General features: G+C 45.6%; 1 protein-coding gene across 7 annotated transcripts; it reads left to right on the forward strand.

The window, feature by feature from the left end:
• The first annotated feature begins 49 nt into the window (after nucleotides 1–49).
• On the forward strand, nucleotides 50–22,701 carry BMF (Bcl2 modifying factor). 7 transcript variants are annotated; one of them, XM_068684256.1, is made up of 5 exons: nucleotides 50–219; nucleotides 728–798; nucleotides 1,814–1,909; nucleotides 3,081–3,244; nucleotides 16,469–22,701. In XM_068684256.1, the coding sequence occupies exons 3-5, from the start codon at nucleotides 1,819–1,821 to the stop codon at nucleotides 16,568–16,570; spliced, it is 357 nt and encodes a 118-aa protein (XP_068540357.1). In that variant the 5' UTR covers nucleotides 50–219; nucleotides 728–798; nucleotides 1,814–1,818; the 3' UTR covers nucleotides 16,571–22,701. The 7 variants fall into 7 exon arrangements, with proteins under 7 accessions (XP_068540357.1, XP_068540355.1, XP_068540356.1 ...); XM_068684254.1 differs by having other exon boundaries at nucleotides 51–219; nucleotides 728–887; XM_068684250.1 differs by having other exon boundaries at nucleotides 53–219; nucleotides 728–887; nucleotides 1,814–2,134.
• The last annotated feature ends 2,642 nt before the right edge of the window (nucleotides 22,702–25,343 follow it).

Genomic DNA, 25,343 nt, shown 5'->3' on the forward strand with positions numbered 1-25,343 from the left:
GCCATTGGGCGGCGGGCGGGGCCGGGCCGCGGGCGGGGGGGCGGCGCTGCCGTCAGCTGTTCGCGGCCCGCCCGGCGGCCGCACTCCGGGGCGGGCAGGCGGCGGCAGTGGCGGCGGCTCCCGCTCCCGGGGCGGCCCCGGGGGACGCTCAGCTCAGCCCGGTGCGGTTCGGCTCCGCTCCTCTCCGCGGCAGCTCGGCTCGGCCGGTCCCGCTCCGCGGTGAGTGCCCGCGGCGGCAGAGCGCCGGGATGCGGCCCCGCTACCGGCGGGCGGGGAGCGTGCCCCGGGGCGGCGGCTCGGGCTCGGGCTCGGGCTCGGGCTCGGACTCTCCGCGGCTGCCGGTGCCGGTGCCGGGGGGCAGCGGCTCGGCGGGGAGCGCGGCGCAGCTGGCGGCCGGCTTCAGCTTCAGCTTTGTTTGGGGCGCTGGCACGCACGTGTGCGCCGAGCCCGCCCCGCTGCACGCCCGCCGCCGCCTGTCAGCGCTGCGGGGCTGCAGGGGGAGCCCGGGGGGGCCGCGCCGGGCTGGGCTGAGCCGAGCCTCTTCAGGGCGCCCCGCAGGAGGAAGCAAAAGGCCGGGGGCAGAGCCGGGCTGCGGGGGCTGTGGGCAGGAGGGTGACAGGCGGCCGGGCCCCCCTCTCTCCCCTCCCGCAGGTACCGGTGTGGGCTCCTGGGGGAGGTGGGGGCGCCGAGCACGTCCTCACGAAGCTGTTGTTGCTGTCTCCTTCAGGCCTGAAATTCCTCTCGCTAGTCTGTTAAATGCTTCCTCGCAAACCAGAGCAAAGGAAGAGACGGGAAGAGGTGAATTTCACGGCCTGGTTTGGAACGGGGTGGAAATCCTGGAGATGGATCTCTTAGGAGACTGTCTTCCAATGGGGTTAGATGCACAGGTAACAGTCAAGGGACTCGTGGCTTTTTTGGTAAACCTGCTTCTAATGACTGTTGGCTCTGAAGGAGTGCTATAGGGTTTGTTTCCGTGGTGTTTTTTCTTCTACTGTCTTTGTCCAGTTTTGTGCTGCAGCAGGGCTCAGGAGCTGTTGCTGTGGCAATTACAGAGATCCTGCCTTAAACCCTGATGCTGGCAAGTGTCTGTTCCTTTAGCAGTAGGATGAGCCAGTGCACTGACAGTGCGCATAGACTTCAGGGCGAGACAGGTAACGGAGCAGCTGCGTTGCCAGGTTTGGGAGATGCCTTGCATTGAGCTGAGGGAAGAGATGGGAAGTCAAAGGGAAAGTTGGCCCGTTCAGGGAGAAGTTATGGAGAGAGAGCTTCACAGACACAGCTTTGCCAGCTCTTGTGAGTTTTGCAACCACTGGGATTTCTTAAAAGCCTGGCCTTGCAGCCTTGTGATTATGAGCTTTACTTCATCAACAGTCGGGGAAAAAGTGAATGGGGCATACCATAAAGTTCAAATGCAGCAGGCCAAAGCAGAGCAAACCCCAGAGAAGTTGACTGGCACAGGATAATTTGAGGGATTGGGGTTGCTTTTTACAACTGTGTCTCTTCAGTTTTGATGTGCTGAGGCTAGGGGTTGGCTCCCTCCTTGTGACCAGTTGTGGGATTGGAGTCGTGGGTGGAGTCTTGGACGTGTGAAGTTTGGCTCTCTCTGGCCAGGCACTCGAGGACTTTCCACAAAGCCCTGATTTTCACCACTGAGTCACTCGCCTCTCCTGCCCATGCAGATGGGCTGCACTGGGAGGGAGGGGGGCAGATGGGCACAAAAGAAGGACCTGTGCCTTACTGTTGGAGCAGAAAGCATTGTCTCCTGGATGTGATTCTTGTCTTAGCTGTTTCCTCAAATGTCCCTTTATTGCAGGAGCAATGGATCGCCCCAGCTACCTGGAAGAGGACTATTCTAGCCTGGATGGGCTGGACGATGACGTGTTTCACTCTGATGACTTTGGACTTGCAGGTCAGCCTGGTGAGATGACTGCAACAGGCATTTTCACACAGAACCAGTCCTACAGCTGCCTTCTGGGGAGGTTTCAACTATTTCCCCTCACACACTGCTGTGGTCCCGGTGTCAGGCATCCTGAGCAGCAGGACAAGGCAACTCAAACACTCAGCCCGTCCTCTTCCAGTCAGGATGTTATGTTGCCTTGTGGAGTCACTGAAGAGCCCCGGAGACTCTTCTATGGTAAGAGCACTCCAACGTCACCAGCTTTTCAGCAAGGAAACTGTCCCTTCAGCACTTCCCCAATCAGGCGAAGTTTCTTTCATTAGGGCATTTAATTGAAGGACTTAAATTATTTTGCTTCTCTCATACTCCCTGAGGAGAGATGACTTGTATCTTCTTACCCTTGCTTGTCACTGCAGGATCTAGGCGCTTGCTCAGTGCTTCTGCTGTACTTAATACTCCCCTTTTTTTTTCTTTTTCACTTCTGTCACATTTTGTTGTACTGCTAGACATAAAAGTGTTCACCATCCTTCATATCCTACTGTTTGCCTACTTTTTTTTTTAACCTTTTGTGCTGTCTCATCCACATGGGAAGACTCCTTGAAGTTTTCAGTGGAGAGATGGAAATGCAAAAATCCCCACTTAGTGGGACAGCTTTTAGGTTCTTTCCTGGAGTTCAAGTCGCTAAATATGTAGCATGTCCATGCAGTATTTTATAAGTAACTGATAGGACATTACTCAGCTTTGCATATCTGATCCAGCCTTATTTCATATTGGTCCCACTAAATGCCAGAGAAGTCTGACGGAAAAGATGCAGCAACCTTTAATGGGTGACAACTTGAGGCAGAAATGTTGGAAAAAGTGTAGAAAAAACAAAACCAGCACCTCAGCACTTGGTTGAACTGTTAACAAACAAAATAAAACAAGTGCAAAAGATCCTATCAGTCATTTGATTAGGGGAAGCAACACAATGTTATGCTTAATGGATATGTCTACTTAAAAGCTGAGCAAATGTTTTACTGCATGCTTACAGTACGTGGTCATTGTTTGGGCTTCGGAAACTGAACTTTAAAAAGAGTCAGAAACTCAGGATTATGTGCAGTTCTTTCAGTGTGCATGAAGCGTACTGAATAGAAGAGCTATTCTTTGTGCTGGGAGAGCAACTCTTCTGATCTCTGTCTTGTAGGGAATGCTGGTTACCGTTTACACGTCCCTCCAGTTGGCTTTGCATTGGATCCACACCTCCAAGAGGAGCCTCAGGAAGGTCAGCAGGAGGCGCGTGCTGAGGTGCAGATTGCACGGAAGTTGCAGTGCATTGCAGACCAGTTCCACCGGCTCCACATACAGAGGGTAGGGTGTTTCCAAAGGGGAAGGTGGGGGCTTACTTATCCAGGAGTGGTGCTCCTGAAGCCTGGCTCCAGGCATCAGCCAAGCAGGCTGCTGCCTGAGGCAGCAGACTGCCAGCAGTGATGAAAGCTGTGGTATCCCTGTGTGTTTTGCTTATGCTGGTTTGGTGGCTCTTTGTAAAGGTTGGCAAGTGGAGAGAAGAGCGTGTGTGGGATTGGATTTGCTGCTTGGGAAGGTTGCTGTTGCTATTCCAGCTCTTCTGGTTCAGCAGCAGGGTCACTGGTACTTTCTCCAGCTGTCTCCCCCTTGCTTTTTATTACAGCTTTTACTGTTTTCCTCTACCCTCCTCACCACCAGCATTGTCTCTTCTGTGGCACAGCTGGCTGGCTGTGGCTTATATCAGTTCCTCATCTTGGAGATGACAACAAGCCCAGAGTCTGTTTTGACACTCCTTGTTGTTTAGGGATAGTTGTCTCACGTGTTGCAGAGTGTATTTAGATTGTGCTAGACTTGCTAGCAGCTCCTCTGTGAGACAGTCCTAGCTAGTGCCTCAGACTTGTGACTAACTTCCTCACAACAAAAGACAGCTGTAAGATGCCATCGAGTCTGAAAACCACACTCCAGAATCTTGTTTTTGTTTTCTATAAAAACAAAACAAACAAAAAGAAGAAACACTGCTTTTCAAAGAAACAAAATAACACCAGCATCCTTAAAAAACCAGATTCTTCCTTGCCCTCCTTCCTCTGTTGAATAGTGAAGAAATGAAAATCCCAGCCATAGAGTTTGTCACAGGTGACCGAACTTTAGCAGTAGGCAGCACTTTTCTACTTGTGTGCAAGTCCAACAAGGTGTTGTGGAGTGTGTACCCACTTGCATATGAAGAAGCTAACGTTCTTGCTGACTTCAGAGTGTGACTCCAAGTGAGTCAGTGCCCTGTAACTGTGGGGATCTGATGCAATTCTTCTCAAAGGTAAGTAAGGATCTTTGTTCTGGTCAGAGAATGTGGCCTGTGGCTGGGCAAAGTTTTGGTTCTCTTTGTGACATGAAAGACATGAGGGAAACGGGGTTCTTCAGATTCAAACAGCATGACTATTAAAGAAGCTGTAAGAGGAAGATTAACCTGTTGAAATGTAGATAGGGCTATGAATGTCATTTTGCAAACTACAGAAAATGAACCACCACAAGCTTTTCACTGTATGTTACTAGATTGAATGGGGTTTTCCCCAGTGCCACCCTTTCACTAACAGTAGCTGAAGGGCCCGCTGTCTACAGCCAGGGTCTCTCAGCTAAGGGAAGGTTTAGCCATCTCTGGCGTGGAGGAGCCCTGCAGCGAAGTGGTGAAACTGGTTGTAACCTGACCCTGTTCATCTCGGGGAGTGTACCTATCTGATGGCTGTGCCTTGGGAAGGCATCCGAGAATGCCCACCCAAAACCCTCTGAAACTGCCCTTGGTCTGGCTTTTGCAGCCGCGGGTGAGCTGCCGGCTGTGTGTGCAGCAGGGGCTCCCAGTACCACGCTCAGGACTGCAGCCAGGACTGCCCGGCCAGCCGAATTGCCGTCAGCCAAGCATGTGGGAGAGTTAGTAAACAAAAGCATCCGCCTGCACTACCCAATCGTGCAGCCAGCAGAGGAGGAGCTCTGCTGTCTTTGTTTGGACTGGAAGAGCAACAAGTAGTAAAGGAGGGGGAGCTGTTCAGCCATTTAAATTTGAAAACAAAACAAAACTACAGAACCTTAACCAAGGATGGAGTAGTTCAGCCAGTGGTTCTCCACAGCCTGACCCTGGGATAGGCCTTGGCATTTGGAGCTGTTAAGGGATTCTTTCTTGTCTGCCAGGAAAACTAAGTACCGAGGCACATATTAGTGTCCAAGGCACTTTTCCCCACAGAGTGTTTTGTTGTTATGCCCAGTCCCTTCCCTCCCTACCCTGTGTGGAGGTTTTCCTTTGGCTTTTGGCATGGATCTCTCGTGCAGAAGCCCCCCTGTCCTGTGTGCAGTGACTCTTCTCAGCCGATTGCTGAAGAAGCAAGCAAGTCTCTCTGGAGACGCATGAACTGGTTTACAATGTGTTGTGGTTTGGAAGTGGCAATCTGAGACGTGGAAAACTGGGCTGTCATTTAGCTTGCTGTGAAACTAATCCCAGATTTGGATGCCCCATTCCAGCCCATCTCAACCATTTGGTCAAAACCAACTTTCCAGAGTGGTGTCTTGAATCAGATTTAGAAAACCACAAAGTTAGTCACACCAGTGTGGTCTTGCGAAGTCCTGAGAGAGAGCGAGTCTGTTTTTCAACAAGCTGTGCCCCTTCTTGGAGACTACAAAACATCTTATCTGAGAACCTGTGAAAAGAAGGAGTACATGCTCCTTCAGCAGGAGTTAGGAGAGACTTCTGGTGTTGGAGTAAATCATCTGGCCAGCTGAAGAGTTGTCCTCACGTGGCTCTCGAGTTCTGTGAGCCACTCCAGCAGTTCAGGTATGGCTCTCATTTTGCTACTGCAGCAGAAAGGCTGTGTTGACACAAAGGCTGCTGGTTATTGTACATCCCTGGCTGCGAGAGGGAGCTGAATGGGCAATAGCTGCTGAGGTTGACGTCATTGAATTGTCATTGGACTCGGCAACACTCACTGCCTAACCCCATCCCACACTGGGAACCCTGGGGAGTCACTGTTATCTCTTCCCTGGGCTCCCTGAGCTATGTGGTATTTGTTTTGTGGTTCTTGGCTATACGAAAGATTTTGGGGTATGCATCTTGTAAGAATAAGAAAATTGGCTGCACCTATGCTTGCTTCTGGCATGTGCACCATTTTCAGGGTTTTATTTCCTATTAATATATTCAACAGAATAGGGTAGTTTAAAACCTGGCTTTTCATCCTTAGAACAGTGCTAGAGCAATAACACAATGTTCCTAGCACTCTGTGACTTTAATCTTTTTAAGATCTTAATTTATTAGGATAGGATTGAGCAAAGCTCTGTGTTCCTAAAGTAGCAGCAGTTGATTTAGTTTCCGAAGAGCTCTTTGGATGATGCGTGAGACCACCTATGTATTCTGAAGTTCTTCAGTACCTTTTACCTGTCTGAGGCTGTGTAGCCCCTGGCAATGCTTCCTCCATTGTGCGTTTCTCACTCTGCCCTTGGAAAACAAACACAGAGCCAAATCATGCTTTCTGAGGGAGACCTCAGAACCTGTCCCATCTTTCTTGCTTTGGAGCAAGCGTGCCTCTGCCATGGGATCTGCATGCCTTCTGTCTGAATTGCTCACTCTAACCCAGCCTGTGACTGAGCTCGAAGGGTACACTCAGCTCTGTGGAGAGGAAAGCTGGGCTCTGTGTGCCTGCTGCTCAGTCAGCAGAGGTGTGCTGCCTGGGCTGCCTTGTCCAGGCCATGGCAGCAAGTGCTTGGGCTCTTCCTCAGGTCCTCACTGCACTTAACCTCTCGTGCCTTGAGGAGAGGTTTCAGCTTCAACTGACAGTGAATTTTGTGATCTGATGCACTGCTGGAAGGAATGCGAGTAGAAAGCTAGAGGCAGCAGCAGCAGTGCAGAGCCACCCTACAGGAGCATGTGGGTTATATAAGCGTGAGGTGGGTGACACCGTACATCAGTATCACACCCCTCTGGTTTGACCTGGTCCATCAAGGCATTGGAACGCTACAGCTTCTTCCAAATAGAATAACTCTTTTGAAGCAGGCTGCAGCTTTGAGGGGACTGTTTTTTCACGTTTCTTCTTCATGGTGATAAGATCACTTCACAGGGGATAAAATTGTCTCTTTAAGAGCCAAGGAGTGGTAGCCTTGAACAGTTCTGGGCTCCAGTCCAAGCAGAGCCACTGACTTGCTGTATGACCTCAGACAAGTCTCTTGACCTCCTTGTGCTTCAGTCAACCCATCTGGAAAGCTTGGTTTAAAAAAAGCTGAGCCTCAATGAGAACCAGATGCTGAATCAGAGCTGAGCTTTCTTGAGTAAATAAGTGCATTACAAACAACAACAAAGCCCCTTTCCAACACATCAGGAATCCTGCAGTTGATTTAGATATGCTGACCATGCTCAAATAGCCTCCATGAATCTCGCTATAGAAAACTTTGTTTCTGAATATTCCCCACTTGGTTCAGCAAATAACTCTTGCTGTCACTGTGCCGTGGGCCCAAGCAGCCTGTGGAGTCTGGATGCCTATAACCACCAGTTATGGACAAGCTACCAGACATATACCCAATTGCCTCAAGTTAATGACACTGAAAATGTCCGGGAGGAAATGTTATTTTCCTTTGAAAGTGAAACTTGTTATGTTTTGCATATTTTTCCCCCTCTGTGTCTCATGAGAATTATTGAGGCATCCTCTGAGACACTTCTGCTTATGCAACAGGGAGCCTGAGTGTCCTGTCAGAAACTTGTCAGTGCAGGATGATGGGCGCATGGCATTACATGTGCAATGCTCATCCCAAACTCTACCAGGCTTTCTCCATTGTCTACTGAGGACATTCAGGGAATTTTTAACGGTTACTTTTTTCATTTTTTAACTGAAATTGTTTACAAGAAACTGTCTGTTATGACGACTTTACACTAAACGGAAAAAAAAAAAACAACTTATAATAATGTAATGCAGAGATTCCCAAACTGTCCTGCAGCTGAGCCTGTAGCACCAGCAACTCCTTACTTGTACCTGCAGTCTCTTTGAGGCTTGGGGTAAGTGCTTTCATTCATGTGTTTCCAGAGTAGGTTAGTGCATCTCAAGATCTCTGCTTCTGGCTGGTCCCTGTGGCTGCTGTGCAAAGCAGGGGATCTTCTGTTCAGCTCTGCTGACTGTGGGACGCCAATTGGTGCAGAACTTGAGCTTCTGGCTCAGGATGCAGGAGCGTGGCATGGGAAAGAACCAGGCTGAGAATTCCCTATATGGGTGAGCCCAGTTTAGAGGGCGGGGAGAGGCTGAGTATGAGGCTGTGAAGTCTGAGAGGCAAAGCTGTAGAACTGGGATACTAGGCCTGAGGAATTGAGTATGCTGTAGTGGGGAAGAGGAGTTCATGCAGTCAGTGGAATCAGAATCTAGATAAGGGAAAGTGGGGACAGATATTTTCTTAATTTTGTTAGATTTTCTTTCCATTTTGACAAATGACAGTGAAGGAAGTGGTGGGCTCAGAAGTGCACCTTCCCTCATGTCTATAAGTGACGCTGCAACCTGTTGGCCCTTGCCTTGCACCTGTTCTGATGTTTCCCAAATCCTGCTGCCAGTGGACCTGATTACTTGACATTAGGTTAAAAGAAACTTGCTTGACCCTTTCAGTTCTGACATGAAATAAAATTCTTTGGTGTGTTAAGAAAGGAAATGAAGAGCAAGAACATAAATCCATGTTTCTCCTATATTTTGAATGTTGCATACGCTTTTGGTTTCCTTTCTGTCTCTAAAAATGATACAGCAGAACTGTAGAAGGTTCAGAGAAAGGCAAGAAGGATGATGAAATTTCCAGATGTGTAAAGAAAAAATGGCTTAGGACTGATAAGGCTAAGAGAGACAGAAAGCAAGGGGGATATGGCAGCAATATTAAACAGAAATCAAAACTGATGTGAAGGAATGGATAACCTTGCTTATCCCAGTACAAAGGCAAAATCAAATCAAGCTAGTAGGAGCCAGCACAAAGTAATTAAGATGTTGTTTTTTTTCCATGCAATAAATAGCTCTGGAGCTCTTTTTCAAGAGACATTGTGCATCACAGTTCTTTACCTGGGTTCAGGGGGAACTAGCGCAAGTTTATGGCCATAGAAAGGGTCACTAGGTAAACAGAAACCAGATCTGACTCAGGAAGTCGTAAGCTCAAAATAGTTAGATGCTGAAAGAGTATTAGGGGGAGCTATTGCGTATAGTTGCCCTCTGCTTTTCCTCAGGCAGCCACAAAAGGCTGCTGTTGGAGGCTGGGCTGTATGAACTCCTGATGTGGTAGTTGCATACAACCATTATGCATTAGTTTAATAAAAAACAGAACTTTTGCATCAGCATAATCTATTCTTTTTCTCTGTGCTTTCATCTGACAAAAGATTTAAATATATTATGGTTTTTGTTCCTGCTTGAAAAAGTGGATAATGTTAAAAAGCAAAACTTCCTGCCTAACTCTGGTAGAGGAAGTGGGCAGAGGATAAGGGAGCCTGGTGACAGGAGAGAAATGAGGACTCTGTAACAGACTGCTGTGAATCCTTCACAGGGTGTGTTTTCAGGCAGTGGGGCTACAGTCTCAAAACATCATGACTGCTGCTACTAAAGGATATGGAATAATCCTTTGGGGCAGTACGAGTGATATATAGTGAACTATTTTACAGTATTTCTGACATCACCTGCAGTCTCATGGTGTGCTTTAAATAACATACAGTACTTCTTGTTCTCCTGTAAAATCCCAGTGTTCTTTGCAGGCTGTGCTACATTTCTTCAGTTCTCACAGTACCACGTGAACCACAGCAGCGGTGATGTGCTCTCTACTCAGAGCAGTCAGACAGTTGAGAAATTATTTTTCAATTAAGAAATAATTGTGGTAATATCCCACTTATTTTTTAGTGTGGGAGAGTAGGAAACGCAGGTTATAACTTGTCTGAGATCATGCAGTGATCACTGACTGGAACCCAGTAGTTCTGCCTCCAGTCCACGCTCAGATTGGTTGATCTTATTAAGATACTGCCATCTCTTAGGGGGATGATGAGATGCTGGGACTGATTATTTATGGTAGGAGTGTGTATGTTTGTATTTTACTCAATTAAGTTTTATGGTGGAAAGGCAGGGAAGCAACGGCCCAACTGCAGAGTCCTCCTTTGTTTCAAGCCATTGAAGGGGAATGTCCTGCTAGCCTTTTATAGTCTCTGTTTTGTTGTTTTGTGTGTGTTTTTTTTTTTTTTTTTTTTCCCTTGGTAGCTACCCTCGCCAATGGCAAAGTAATCTTTCTGAGGACCGCACCGCAGCCGAAAGAATAGCAATCTAAAAATAAAGTGGTGAGGCAACTCCTTTAACCCTAATGAGGCCTTCTGATGTAACCCCTTACCCCCGGCTGGTGCTGGGGAGCTGCAGCCGCCCTCGGTGGGGCCCTCTGAGCCCCCGGAGGCCGCGCTGACCTCGGCAAGCGAGGAGACGTGGGCTGAGGGCGCCGTGCGTGAGAAGGGATCTGCCGGGCAGTGTTTGCGCTGCGGCTGCCGTGTTTATATCGCTCGCTAAATTTAGCCTGTGAGTCATCCGAGCTGCTGACGAGAGGCGGCTGTGCCCGCAGGCTCCGGCGCTGCACCTGCCTGCCCGCGGCTCCCCCGGCGCGCTCGCCCCACCGGGGTGTTGTCCTGCAAAACTTCCCAAGTTTTACTTTGACCGAAACCCCGAGGTACACTGTAGTCACTAGGGGGATCACCCCCGTGCCGGCTGGTGCCTTGGAGTTGGGGTAAACACTGAATAAATAAATCTGCCTTTGCTGCCCGGCTGGGTGCTGCGCTGCTCTCTGCAGCCCTTGCGGAAGTGGAGGGATGGCCTGGGCGTCTCTGCTGTGCCCTCGCCTCTGCAATGGTGAGGATCAAGTGCTCCCTGGGCACTGTCCTGTGGTGAGGCAGTCCCAGGTGCAGCCTGTGGAAGTGCAGGACCCTTATTTACCTCCCCCTTCCCACCCCTGTGGTGGAAAATAACTCGCTGTGCCCCCGGCGGGTGCAGCGGGCCTGGGAAAGCGCTGGCCGGTGGCTGCCCTTCCCAGCTCGCAGTCAGCTGCCTGTTGCCATGGCGCCTGTCTGCTTCCACTTCCTGCAGCCTCGGCACAAGAGGAAGGCGTGAGCGAGCGGCTGCCTGCTTGTTTTTGAGCTGCGAGACAGCCCGGGAAGGGCTCACCTGCCCCGCTGTGCCCAGGGCCCATCTGAGGTCTGCTGCATCCTGCCTGGGTGGGTCTCTGCCCTGCACCAGATCCCTTCCCTCCAGGTTTCCCTGCACACACTCCTGCACATCCTTCTCCTCACGTGTTGCTATACCTCGCCTCGCAAAGCCCAGCTGGGGCTGTGGCCAAGGGAGCCGTATCTGGGAGAAGTCTCCCTCCACCACAAACATCGCCCATTGCAGCCAAGCCACGGGCTCTGCAAGGCGGGAAGGGCCTTGTGCTCCCCTGTGCTGCCAAGCTCCTCTTTCATCTGTTCTCTGTTGCTGTCTCCGTTTCCTTTTTTCACTTTTTAAGCATGCATTATTCTTCAGTCATTTGGAATCACAGCTGGAAAGATCTGGATTTGACTTCCACGGGCCTGCGTTTCTCTCTCCAACTGGGGACACCTCCTGTAACCTCTGTTGCCTTGGGGACTGTGACTTTCTAGTCTTTCCGAGCTGCAGCATATTTTGTGGTAGCACAATGCGCCTCCAGCCACCTGGCAGCCAAAACAGCCTTCAGCGATGAGTCAGCAACTGCTCCCGGTGTGCGAGTATTTTTGTTTTCAGTGAATAAATAAAACCCCAACAACTTACTGCTAATGCTTGTATTAGTCATTAAAGGAAGAACGGTGTTTTTATGTGCGCATACGCCAGTATTCTTCTTTTGCTATAATATTGCCATTTATGTCCATATTTTAAACCTTCCAGTTAGGACAGGATCGGACTTTGACCCTTAATGATCTGTAAATCATGAAGTGAGGTCAAAAATTGCCCATATGCTGAAGAGGGCAGACAGGTGCATGCTTCAGTATGTGTGATAGAAATGTGCCATACCCACATAAAATAGGTGTATATGATGAACGTATTCTTTATTTTTCAAAGATATAATGGGACCTCCGTCAGAGGGAAATGTGAATCCTATTCATTTATTAAATCTTTATGCCTAAGGACTCAAGGAGCTGGCAGAGGGACAGAACTTTCTTTCAGGTGTATTAGCCACGCTATTCTTCCCTTAAGCACTATGTTCAAGGGCTTGAAAGGAGCAAAAAGCTTTTGATATCTGGGGTGGTGTTTGACAGATGTGTATTTGTATACTGACAGTGTTAAACATGTATTAGGAGTAATAATTATGGGGAAGGCACTAATGTTAGGTCAGTTCTGTCTCTTTTTTTTTGTTTGTTTGTTTCCAGTAAGGTTCTTGCAATTTTTATGTGTTTGTTTACCAGTTTTCTGGCTTTTACCAGCACAGTTCATGGAGTAGGCTTTGCTAATGTACTGTTACTTCTCTGCATAGTACACTTTTCCTGTAAAATGCCCTTTCCTTTCCTTGTGACTCACTGAAGCATTCATGTTAACATCTCAGACAGACAGTCTCTTAAGGATATCCCTTTTAAAAAGCCGCAGCTGTGATAGGAAATGTTTTTATGTGTTTCCAGCTTTGTGTTGACTTACTGTATTCACAACTCTAGTCTTCTTCAGTCTCAACTAGTACAGAGGGCAAAAGGGGTTTCTTTCCATCTTGGAAAAGGAGGTTTGAAATGTTCCTTGTGTTACTACTACAAGGAGGTAGCAAAGTGTTCATCCCTGATACCTTACTGCAGTAGTGAGTCTGAGGATTGAAATGCTTTGGTGAGGGTGCAATCAGCATAGCAAAGCTTAGGAAAAACATAAACATGTGCCACAATAGCCTTGAGTCTGTAAGAGTTGACTTGAAACATACCACATCTGAAAAAAATCAGATGTAGAATTCATGGAGTCATTCTCCTGGGCTTTCTGTCCTTCCTGGCAGCTGAACTATACCACAAACACCAAAAACAAAAATAAAAAATAAAAAAAAATCCCAACACCCCCCCTCAAAAAAAAGAAAACAGTCCTGAGATATTTGAGTATTTTGGTCTTGGCAGAGGCATATCTAGGGAAAAGCTACTGAAACTTGCAAAAAGTACTTTTTTAGGCTCAGACAGATCTTTCTATAAATTGGTTTCTCTATCTCTATTGCAAAGAATATCTGCGGCTCCTGTCCCACACTGAACTGGTGCCGCAGAAAGCAGCGCAGCCCAGCAGCGAAGCCGTAGTTTTGTAAGCCGTGGTAGCTAGGCTTGCCACTGATGGAAGCAGTCCAGCTTGCTCCTCTTTTCTCAGGCTGCCTTTCTCTTGTGCTGGCACAAGCATCAGTTTGACTACATGGTGATGTGGATCAGATGGATTGGGGATGAGCTGATCAATAGCAGAGGTAGCTTTTTTGCCAGGTTACCGCTGGTCTTAATCATAATCACCTTCCTGCTCTGGTTTACTTTCCAGCACCAGTGCAAGGAGAGGACAGTGCGAGCAGGCTACTGCAGTCTGCAAGCCAGTGAAAGTGTGTGTGAACTGCAACCCCATGGAAGGAAATGCCGGCTAAATATGGACCCAGGAAAATAGAAGCCCTGCAGTCTAAGAATAAAACCTAGAAAGCTGCCCTCGGCCTGCTTAGAGGCTGTAGGCAATAGGTTGCCTAGTGCTCCATTTTTTAACTTCAAAACAGAATTAATGGTATGAATGTCCTTCACAAAGTGATTTGAGATCTTCAGCTTTTATAAGGAAGGGAAAACAAGGCTGAAATAATTTGTACTCAGCTCTTCCTTGCATGGAAATCTCATTGACTGTCTCAGGTAAATAGTAGGAAGCATTTTTAACTGGAGAAAGAAGAAAATGCTGTACCCAAAAAGTAGCTTAAATAGGCAGTGAAATTAACATGGTAGAGTATGAATATTAAAAAAATAATAATAATAATAATAATTTCAGAATTACTGCTTGTGATACCACATTCCACTGGTTCTCTTGCAAGTCTATAGCCCTTCTGAAGGTAAATATCTAAGTCATATTTACCAAACAAAACCAAAATCCAATGCTCTTTCAAAGTCCTTTTCCTCTTACATAAATAAATAATAAAAAGGAGGATGAGCGCTCTCTCCTTCCACTGTTTTTCCCTGAACACAACCTTTTTCTTCTTTTTTTTTTTTTTTTTTTAAACCTATTGCAGCGAAGAACAAAGAATCATTGCTTCTAAGGTGACATTGTGACACTTAGAACTTAAGGAGTAGAGAGGGTATTTAGAAATCTCTTAAGGTGTGTGAGAAGCCCAAAGCAGCCTCCTGCGTGAAGTGGGACGTTAAATACAGGGATTCGTGCACATAGTTGTCCTTCTGACAAGGTAGTTGAAATTGTACATGCCAGATTAGCTGAGATATATTTCAAGTTCAGGATTTAGATACCAATTTTTAAACTTCCTTTTACGTTTCCTATATTAGCTCCCTATAAGACCCTTCTTTACCCTTTTGGCTGCCAATGGAATGAAATTATCTGCCACAGTGACAGTATTGCCTTCAGAGCACCTCTAGTATGTTTGTCCATCCTGCTCTCCTAGCATAGTTTGCTGTTTGTGGAAACTGCAGCAGAAGTTACTGTGCTTGCAGGCTGCTTCATTGACATGCTACACCAAAGATCTCCCTTTAAGGATTATTCAGCTTAAGCCACAATAGCTTGGTAAAAACATGGTATCTAGATGTCATCAGACCATTGTGGTTCCACATGCATGTTTGAGCAGGCTTGGAAGTGTGGAAGAGGGTGAGAAAAATCTCTGAGTTTGACAAGGGAGGACAAGCCTGGTCAAACTGAGAGGTGAGCGGCAAAACAACAAGCATCTTGCTTTTTGAGAACAACTCGGGCGTTGGTAACCCAGCCCAAGAGGACAGTTTATGAAAGACTTGTTTTCATCTAAACCCAGCCATGTCTGGACAATTGGGGCCGGTTGCTTTGAAATAAGTGATACCAGGCTCTAGAGTTCCCATCTGTGGGCTATGCTCCAAACAGGCGGGTGTCGAAATGTGTGATTAGAGCTATGTGAGCTCTTCTAAATCCAGGAGACAACCATTCGGTCTTGAGGGTAAGCAGAACGAACCACTGCTAAGATGCAAGGTGAGCACAGGTTATCTGAAGCCTGTCTGATTTGTGGGCACGGATCTGCCCATGCTGAGATATGGACATAACCAATACTGGGGAGGGCTTTGAAGAACCGCCTATTGACACGTCTCCAGTATGCTAACTCCAGTTGCAACTCTCTCTTATTTGTGATTACATAAAGAAAGCCTTGCAACCGTGTTGTTCTGCCCTGTTGGGCTACTCTAAGTTGAAACATCTTGTTCATATAATGTGCTTCAGTGCTCTCGTGAACTCCTGTGTACTGAGGCAGAGTTGTTGGAAGCCAGTCTTCTGTTTCCTTGTCTGCTGGGGACGGGGGTGGGGGGACTGGGGCTGGGGCTGGTTTGTTTTGGTTTCCAGAAATGATCGGTCCTGCTTAGCAAATATGGAATTCTGGAGGAGAAAACAAAGCCCGACTTCTAATAGAGGGGTGGTTATTGAGGTGAAATAGTATCCCAGGCTGGGCAATGTAAAGAGAAACCCACCTGTTTGTGTGAGATGCCATTAAAGTGCGGGAAGGTGGGGGGATAATAGGAGCCACTTTTGCAGGGCGATTACACACAACAAAAGAAGGAACAGTGTCCCTGCCCCAAAGCTGCATTATGGAGCCTGGTGTCCCCCTGAAACTCAACTCCCATGTTTCTTCCCTGACAATGGGACCTGAAATAACCTCTTGGTTTGGGTTTTTTGTGTGTTTTCAAGTATGTTCTTGCTTAAGGTTTAATTGGCTCCAGTCAGTAGGAAAGGGCTCCAAGGCTGATTATTTATGGCTTACTGTCAAAAGTGGCTATAAAAAGGGCAGTATTATCTTGGAGATGCTGGGAAGGAAAATGTGGTGGGGGGAGGGCGGGGGAGTGTGTGTGTGCACGAATGTGTTTTCTTGTACTAGATGAAATCAGAGTTTTGCTGTCTCAGCAGTGTGGTTTAAATTGAAGATTAACCCTTTGACCTTCACGGTGTCAAATCACTTACAGATGGATCACCAGTTATATTTTTTTCTTTTTTTTTACTTTTGGGGTGAAGGGGGGCTTTTTTTTTTTTAAAAAAAAAAAAAAAAAAGGTTGTTTGTTCATGCAGCTGGGGCTTTTGAAAGGCTCAGAAGCCAATCTGATTAAAAACAGCACTTGGCTAAACTCTGCAAAATCCTACAAGCAAAAAAAAAAGTTTAATCCTCTTGTGCACAATGCATAAAGGGTCTGCTCTTTTCTTTTTGTAATGTTAGAGCTACAATTATTTCTGGAGAACTTATCATTTCCCTCTCTCCCCTCATCCCTTGCTGCACCCCCTTGTTATGCTGATGGGATTAAAGTGTCTGCTCTTGAAAAGTGTAACTGAGTTGTTATTGGAAAAGAGAAGTGGTATGTTGCAATTTTAGAAATATAAATAACTTTGTTTCAACTGTTCTTCTCTACAGCATCAGCAGAACAGAAATCAAGTGTGGTGGCAGCTTTTTCTCTTTCTACACAACTTGGCCTTAAACGTGGAGGCGAACAGGAACCACACTGGGCAGAGGTGAGCTTCACCCACCTGTTTCAGGCCACATCCAGTCTGCAGGGAGCACTGAACAAACACTGGTTCGGGGGAGAGACATGCACACCGCCGGCCGGATGTGAGGACTCTGAAATTCTTCTACTCGTCTTCAAGTTTGGGGTTTTATGGACTCCTCTTTGCTGCTCCCTGCCCTGCGAGGCAGGGAGCTCTTGTCCAACACTGTCGAAGGAAAGCCAGAATGTGGGTGTGTTTGGTAAAGCTTGCTGCTGGGTCCCCGCACCGGTAACCTCTGTGCAGGAGAGGCAGGTATTAGGCTAACAGCTTCCTCTGCCCTGTTCGTTAGTCAGTGATAGAGTGCAGGAGTGTCATTTTGGCTGCTAGTTAAAGGTGATGTCGGAATTGATGACTCTAAACATACTGTGGGTGTTTTCACGAGCAGAGGTGCTTGATTCCTCCACGAAGAAAGTTCTTTTTAGCAATGAAGCATTCAAGTAGCTTATATCCAGCAGCTTACTTGTTTTCTGAGTGGGTTTATTTCTTTGTATCTTATGTGAGAGAAAATCACAATGAAATATAATCTCTTAAATCTTTCCATTGGGCAGCAGTTCCAGCTCTCTCACATGAAGTCGTTCTTTGTCGTGGCCACTGATAGACCAAACTGTTTCAGTACAACATTCTTAAAAGCCTTTCTGAAGTTAATGCTGGCTATTAATTTCCACCACTGTGTACTTCCAGTTGAGTTTTCACAATGCCCATAAGCCAGCAAGAAACTGAAAACCGTGGAATATGACACATGCATCATTCTTCTACAGTGCTAATGTATATGCTTTTATTAGTGTTATGATGGGTGTTTGTTTTGTTCTTTTCTTTCCTCTTACCATAATGTGGTTGGTCAGGAAGGCTTAGGTCCCAGGCATCTGGTAAAATTGCTTCAGGATTTGGCAGGGAAATGAATTAGCAGCTAGTTTGACACATACACTGTACAGTCTATCCATTACTCCACTAAGTAATGTTTGAAGGCTGCTGTAAGCATATACTGACTAGCAGCAATAATATTACTTCAAGGGAGATCTCCTTGCTGTTCCTGGTTTGTATGCACTCAGAAGTTTGTCCGTATGACTGACATTGTTGGACCAGTGCAGGGAAATTTCCCTACCAAAAGGAAGTGACCGTAAAGATCTAAGGCTACTTCTGTGTAGCCTTAAGTATCATTAATTCACAAGCCCAGTGGTAACTACGGTAAAATATTAACAGAAAACCAATACAGACTTTATTTTTTTCAGACCATTTCCATATTTCCACTGCAACTTGTTGTAGATCTGAAATTATAAAACTAGTTTGAGGAAGATCTGTCCAGAGAATTGTTCTTCAGCCCTGTTACAAATGTTAATTTCAGATACTGAGAAATTCCTCTGCTCTTGGTCCACTCTGAAAAATAAGCATTACTGTACGGGAAGAGTAGTTTACTTGCACATACACTTTCTTCTCCACCCCTCTCTGCATATCCTTCTCTAATTCATGCTTTCTCTGGTATTTTGTATAATCTCATCATTGCACTGTCGTGTCTGGTAACAATTTGCTGAACACAGTTAAATTTGGACTTTCTCCCTCTTTCCCAGCCCCATTTTCTTGATTTGCATCCTGCTTTGCTGTGGCAAAATGTGCTTTAGCTCCATGAGAGAGGTCCCAAAGCCTTTTTCACTTTTATATATTCCCAATCACTCTCTTTTAACGTAATGAGAGTTTGTGTGAGAAAAGCTTTTTTCTCCTCTTATGTTATTTTTCTAGCTAGTGCTAGAGTAATATGTTTGTCCAGGATGATTAATAATTCATACAAATGAATCTCAAGTAATATTTTAGGGGGTGGGTTTTAGGAGGGCGGGAGGTTCTTGGGGGGAGAGGGGTTGTTTTTGTTTTTGTATTGTTTCTTTAAGCATGTGCACTACAGAGTTACCCAGAGGGATACAAGTGATACCTTTTGCCAACTATGCTGCGGCAGCATGGAAGCCGCTCTTGACCCACGTTTTGCAGAGATAAGGCTTTCCATGCCTTGCCTTGCACAGTCTGCTTGGAGTAAACGCTGGTCACTGGAGAACGAGGACATTAATGGGGGAAAGCCTGAGGAGTAGTGCAAGCACAGACTGAATTGGGGCCCCCTGGGAAGCTGGATGCTAAGGAGAGGACTCTGAAAATGGAAGGTCTTAAGGAGGCTGGAGTGGAAGCGCTGAGGCTCAGGTAGCAACACGGCAGTGCTGCCTGCCAGCATGCTCTAGGACATGATGCTTGCATTTTCTCACTGGATGCCAGGGCCTCTTTATCAGGCACAGTCACAGACCAGTAGATCAAAGCTTCATCCTAACAACCCTGCAAACTAGGAAAGACTCAGCAAGTGCATCTTGACAACTAAAAACCATCATGAGCTTTCTCCTTCCCTTCTGCCTTGACTTGACTACCAAACAGGCCAATAATGCCAGTGTCTGCTCTGGATACGTAAGCTGGAAAGATAGATCTGGTGTTGGCACTTTCTGGTGTTGCAACCCTACCAGCTTATCTAGGATAAGACCATTCTCAAGGTGGAGAAACAAATACCTGGAACTGTTCCGCAGTCAGGCCGACTGCCTGAATAGAATCATTTGGCTCAGGGAAAGACACATCTTTGCCAGTCCATATTTCCCAGTGTAACAACAAACTTATCAAAACTGGTCATGCCAGGGTTTTAAGTTAAAACCTCCTTGAACAACAATACTTCATTGGAGACATAGGGCTAATCCTAGACAAAGGCCGACTTCCTGCAATATGCATGGTGCTTACTGTTGCCAGAGATTTGCAACCACTGATAATATATTTTAATTATATTCCATATCTGCATATCTTGGAGAAAGGAAATATGCTCTGTCAACCCAAAAGTCTTATTTTGCTTTATGTAGATTTTGAGGGGCAGGCTGGCTATTTACTTGAGGAAAAGGAGCTGCTTCATGCTTATAGTCTCACCTACTTGAGGAAATAGTGGGTATTTGTTATTTCGTTTTTCCTTCTGGCCTGGTCAGATGATTCTGTCTTCTCTGGAGGGTGGGGAGATTTCACATGTTTATCAACAAATACACAGATGCACATCCCTCATGTGATCACCCTTTTGTTTGTCACCCATTCCATGTTAGTGAGCACCATTCAGCGTGCACTGAGATCTTCCCCTCAGAGAGCCTCTTATAGTGTGAGCGCAGACATAGGCCGATTGTTTGGGGAGCCACTTCCAAGGAATGTGGACTAAGTCCTGTTGGAGAAGGAGTACGCTAGAATTTTATGATAGTAGGTTGTCTTGGCAAAAGGACTGGGATACTGTTTCTCTCTGTTGTAAAACCACAGTCTAACAATTCAGAGAGAACAGTCGGATCTTCCTTCTAAAACAGATTCCTAATTTTAACAAGCAGTTCTTAAGAAAAAGCTTGAGCTGCTGCTGATTTTTAAAGCAGTGTTGAAGTGTCTTGCTTGCCTTTCACACATCTCCAGAACAGCTTCAGACCTCAGCTCTTTCTCCTTGAGAGACGGATGGAAAGTCTTAGCATCCCTTCCCAGCTTCCTACCCTTTTGAGTATCTTGTAACCCTGGCCATCCTGGGATCTGGTAGGCCTGGTGCTAATAGGGAATAGTTAGTTTAACTTTTGTTTCCTGCAATTCTTGAAAGCTGAGCCACTAATCACAAAGTGATTGCCCAGGGATAGCTGCAAACTGCCATAAGTAGGATACAACAGAGGCAGAAGAGGCAATGAATTTGCATAGAAGGGGTTGCCATTAGATTTGTATGTTGGGCTGCAGACTTCTCCCAACGTGCTGATAATCTCTGGTAGTGCTGAACTCCTGCATAACATATCTCAGTATAAATAGCTGGTTGGTATTAGATGGTTGTTGGCTAAACTTTCCGGAGAAGAGTCCTGAAAGAAACATCCCTATCAGCCTTTGCTTGGGAGACAGGTATCAACAAGGGACTAGAGGAGAGGAACCCAGTCCTTCTTGATATAGAAAGGGTGATTGCAGAAACTTCTTTCTTTCTACTGGCTGTTTGCTTTGTCCCCCCAAATCTGGATTAAAGTTATATGAGATGTGTGCACGTGAGGTTACTACAGTCCTCCATAGCAGTTGCTCCATAGCAGTCACTGGAGCTGTACCCAAGACTGAACTTCATTCAGCTTGGGGCTTGGCACTCTTCTGGGAAACTGCAGATTCTGCCCATTAGTAGGCCTGGGAGTTTCTTTTTTAAGGAAAAGGAAAATGACTTGAGGCAGTTGTTGCATTGTGACCCCCTCAACTCTGTAAAATTAATTCCATCCTTCTGCTACTGGTCCTGACCAATATCTCTGCTGAAGCTGTGGGAATGGTGAGACTGTGACAGGCTGGATGATGTGCTATTGAGGGTATTTTTAAAGGGAAAAATACAGACAGCACATAACATATGTGCTAGAAGCCAAACAAGAATGCAGAAATGTGGAGGTCTTGCCTTATTTTACCAGCTATATTTACTTCAGGATTATAAGTAAAAGGACCATGGATTGCTCATCCATATTCATGGGAGCTCTGCACATGGACCAAGCACTATAGAGTATTAGCATAATTTGACAACAAAGGTTTTAATTATGTCATTGAAAAGAGTCTGTCTTTCAAACTGGCATTTGCGATCATTTACAAAAATGCCTACCTGTTGCCTTTGATTGTTTTAGCAAGAAGAAATACCTCAAGGAATTGATAAAAGATCACAGAACAATCTTTTACAGTTCCTATAGACTTCAGTGGTCTCTGTTTCTTTGGTTTGCATGTGTTCACGCAGGTGTTACACAGCTCAGTTCTTCTCCACCAGGAAAAGCAGAAAAGACCAAACACATCAAATGCACTGGAATGTAATTGTGTGTGTGTGTCTGTGTGTGTGCGCGTGCGTGTGCATGTGTGTGTCCTTAAATTGAATGCAGTCTGACATCCCCTACCCCTTCTTTCTTCCATGTGCCTCACCTTCCCCCTAGCCACAGAAAGGAGGGTCTCTTCCTGTGAATCCCATGCTGGAAGTTGGTTTCTGGGAAGCGAAACCTAATGTCTGTGGGCTGTTTTTTAAAGCCATGTTTCAGTTCTGTCTTCAGACTCTTAGCTGCCTTTGGGGAATGGAGGGGTGGGAAGGGTAGATTCTTAAACTGTTTTTAAAATCTATTATGAAAATTTTGCATGTATAAAGTTATTCTTAAATCTAAAGGAGTCTCCCTAATTTGTAGACACAGCTCCAGGAGAGCATCGTCACAGATTCCTCAGCTCCATTTTTTATCAGACTGTTATAAAAGGCAATTTTAATGGCAAAGGGGGGAGAGACTGGTGTGATGTAAAGACAACGCTGTCAGTATCTTCTTCAATAAAAGTCAGAAGCTAGGCTTCTAATCAGGAAATTTCAAAACAGCCCAGGGGATTTGAATGTCTGTTTCCACTGGGTATATTTAAAAACCTGCCACTAAATTTGAGTTTGGGTGTCTAGAATGTTGTTTTGTATTGTTTTTGGTAAAACTAATCATGTATCTCTTCTTCCATTCTCTTCAATGGTATGAAGTACAGTCTTCCATGTTTCTAGGTAAAATTCACTGATGAGAATACTGTGAAATGTGGATTCGCATTTTCTCCCTTCTCCTCCTGCATGACTTTTGTACTTTTATGGGATACATTTTGTTTTTCTTTTTTAAAACTTCAGAGTCCTTCATCTGGAAAACCAAAAGGGTAAAACGAGCTAGAATTTGCAGTGTATTTAATACTTTCCATTACCCTCAGTGGAGGGTTTCCCCATGGTTTCTAATGTTCACCAGAATATTATACTGTCCTGCTGCAGAAGTAAATCTGATGCTCTCCTGTGAGATTTCTGTCTGGATTAGTCCTGAAGTGCACACACCTTCTTTGCCATGGACTGAGACCCAGTGAGAATGTAGCATTTTGTTTATCCTGGTTGTGTGCCTCCAGGACTCCTGCCTGTACCAATGGTGACTGGGCAGTGCTCCTTTTTTTTTTTTTTTTTTTTTTGTATCTGTGCAGTATATTTGCTTTGTGCTTTCTTTCTTTGGTGCTTTTTAATACTTTAATACTTGGATTTTTTTTTCTAATAACTGGTACAGTTTTTAATAAAATTGTTAAATTCTTTCTCTGTGTTCTTTGTTTTATTTTTAAGGGATGGGAGGGCATTCCCACAGCTGGCCAGTTCTTGGGTTACCCAAATTGGTGATAAAGTTTTGGTTGTTCAACTTTGAAAATATCTGGTTGATCCTTTCATGTGTATCCTAAAACCACGCCCTGCAGCAAAGACACGTTTTTGTTTCCAAACTGGACAGTTGTCCTTGGGCAGAATTCAAGTCATTAAATACTTTTTCAAGGAGGGATATTCCCGTGCTTAGATAGAGAACTGCTGCTAGTTGAAGCTGAGCAGTCAACTTGGAGCTGCACTGCCGCTTCAAATCAGAAGCCTGAGAATTTCTTTCTCTTGAGAACATGCATAGGATGCATTCTCCAAATCTGTAAAGTGTAACCTTCGATTGATGGCTGCTTACCTTCTGCCTGGGCAGGTACATTCAGAGACACCTCAGGCCTTGAGGATAAAGACACACATTGCTTGGTAGTCTTACCAGGGAGGTACAGTTCTTGCTTCTGACGTAATGGCAGTGGACAAAGGTAGCTGCAGCTTTCAGAGGGCTCGCGATGACTCCTCCAAATACAAAACTGTGAATGCCTTGGCCATCCAAGATACACAGCAAGATACTTGTTTTGGTAATCATCAGGCCTCTCCTGAAGTTTTACTGCATTCTATAGGGAAAGGTAAAAAGTATGTCCATTAAATAATGACAGTTAAACTGGGCAGAGTGGAAATGAGAGGTATGTATTGCAAATTATTTATAATATCATTGATCCAATTCCTTCAACCACATGCCTCCACCAATGTGATCTTTTTTTTGTACAGTGTTCATTGGGAGGCTTTAGGAAACTGAGTTAACAATCCTAATCGATGTTAAGTTGCCTCTGTTGGTGTGTGCCCGTCACAAAGGGTCTTTCATTCCCAGAACACATGATGTGTGTGGTATGAAAAGCCACATGTGCATCTAAGACCACAGGGGGAAAAAGACAGTTTTTCTTTTCATTGTATTAGATCTACTGAAAGTGTGTCCCCTGGCCAGTATCATGTGACTATGAAAGAGCCTGTTGTAGCACACTGATACGCGGGGACAGCACTGAGTTTGACTTAGATGGGAGTGTTGGCTCTGAATTTGCTGATTCTCATTAAATTCTTACCATTAATCAAACTCTCACTCTTAAAATCTTTAGTAATTCTTGTATCAAAGAAAATAATCGCCTTTACAAATGAGCTGTTGTAATGCTACCCCAGAAGGATTTGCCAAGGCAGCAGAATGCATTGCACCTTGCTCAAAACAAAGGCAAGTGCACAGTTGCACAGACTGCTTTCCTTCTGAGATCTCCTGGATCAATCTTGGCTTTTTTGTTTATATCTGTTACAACCTGCTGCCTGTCACCTGGCCATGGCAAAGTAGAGTTGCTGCATGGAAACATTGTCAGGGGTCGGCAGCAGGACCAAACACTACTAACATTTCCATTACAACAGACATTAATACATACAATTATTTTAGTTTGAAAGAAATTAGACATCCCAGAAAATACTTTAGAAAAGTTTTCTTCTTAAAATCCTAAGCCTGCATATTAACATGGCACTTCCAGTTTATTTCCAGTCACAGCAATCACAGTGCACCCCTTGCTATATGTACTGCCATGACTAGCACTTTAAGAGAAAATGAGTTTTGTTACGAACTTCCTAGTGGTATGCTGTAGGGACAAGGTAAAAAGTTTAAGTAGGATTACTGCTTCAAGGAAAAAATGTTTATCAAGAAGTGCTCAGCCTGTCTCGTTAAAAATAATAAAGCACTCCGAGGACGAGAAAGTTCTTCGGTTGCGCAAGCTACTGCACAAAGCACTCTATTTTCATGACTCTGGCTGCTGAAGTTTAGAAGCCACTATAGCATATGGTTTGGGGAATATTTTTCAAGCACTCAAGCCATTGTTTTATGGTGCAGTAAATGTGCCGGTCCTTACTTTGTAATATATATACAAGCTTGGAATCAGCTCTACTAACCAGCTCTGCCATTGTACTCTCTTACCCGAGTAGTTCTGAATAATCCAGCCCACTTCCTCCCTTTGCCCTCTTCTCCCATTTCTATTTACGGAGAGATGGGGTTTGGGAAAGAAAAAGTGTCCTTAGAGTGACTTTTGACCGCTCGGGTGATGGATGGGTGTTAAAATGCAAGAGATGCAATTGCTTCATTGTGCATATTGGTGCTTCCTGGTGCAAGGCTGGAGTCTGGATTGAAAGAAACCTGCCTCCAACAGGAACCTAACAAAGAGTGGGCGATACTTTCTGGCAGTGAGTTGTCTTCCACCTGACGTGATGCACAGTGCTCCGATACACGTACGGAGTCAGACGACAAACTGACAGGCATAACACATTGACGTCAATATTCATATTCCCCTGCATAAGTCCTTTAAATCTTGATTTCTCTTAAATGAATTATGTTCTCTGTAACATTTATAATGGACTCTTTTCTTTCTCCATTAGAGTCTGTGTCAGCATTCTCCTTCTCTGTGTTTTGCCTCAGGGCTCTTGATGTATACAAAGGCTCCTCTGTTTTCTGCTCTTAGTCACACGCTTTCACTCTTAACCTCAGCGCTATAAACTAAACATCCACCCACTATGGCTGGAGATGACCCTGTTTACGTCTGCTGCT

This window comes from Anas acuta, chromosome 5 (assembly GCF_963932015.1).
Source record: "Anas acuta chromosome 5, bAnaAcu1.1, whole genome shotgun sequence".
Taxonomy (NCBI): Eukaryota; Metazoa; Chordata; class Aves; order Anseriformes; family Anatidae; genus Anas; species Anas acuta.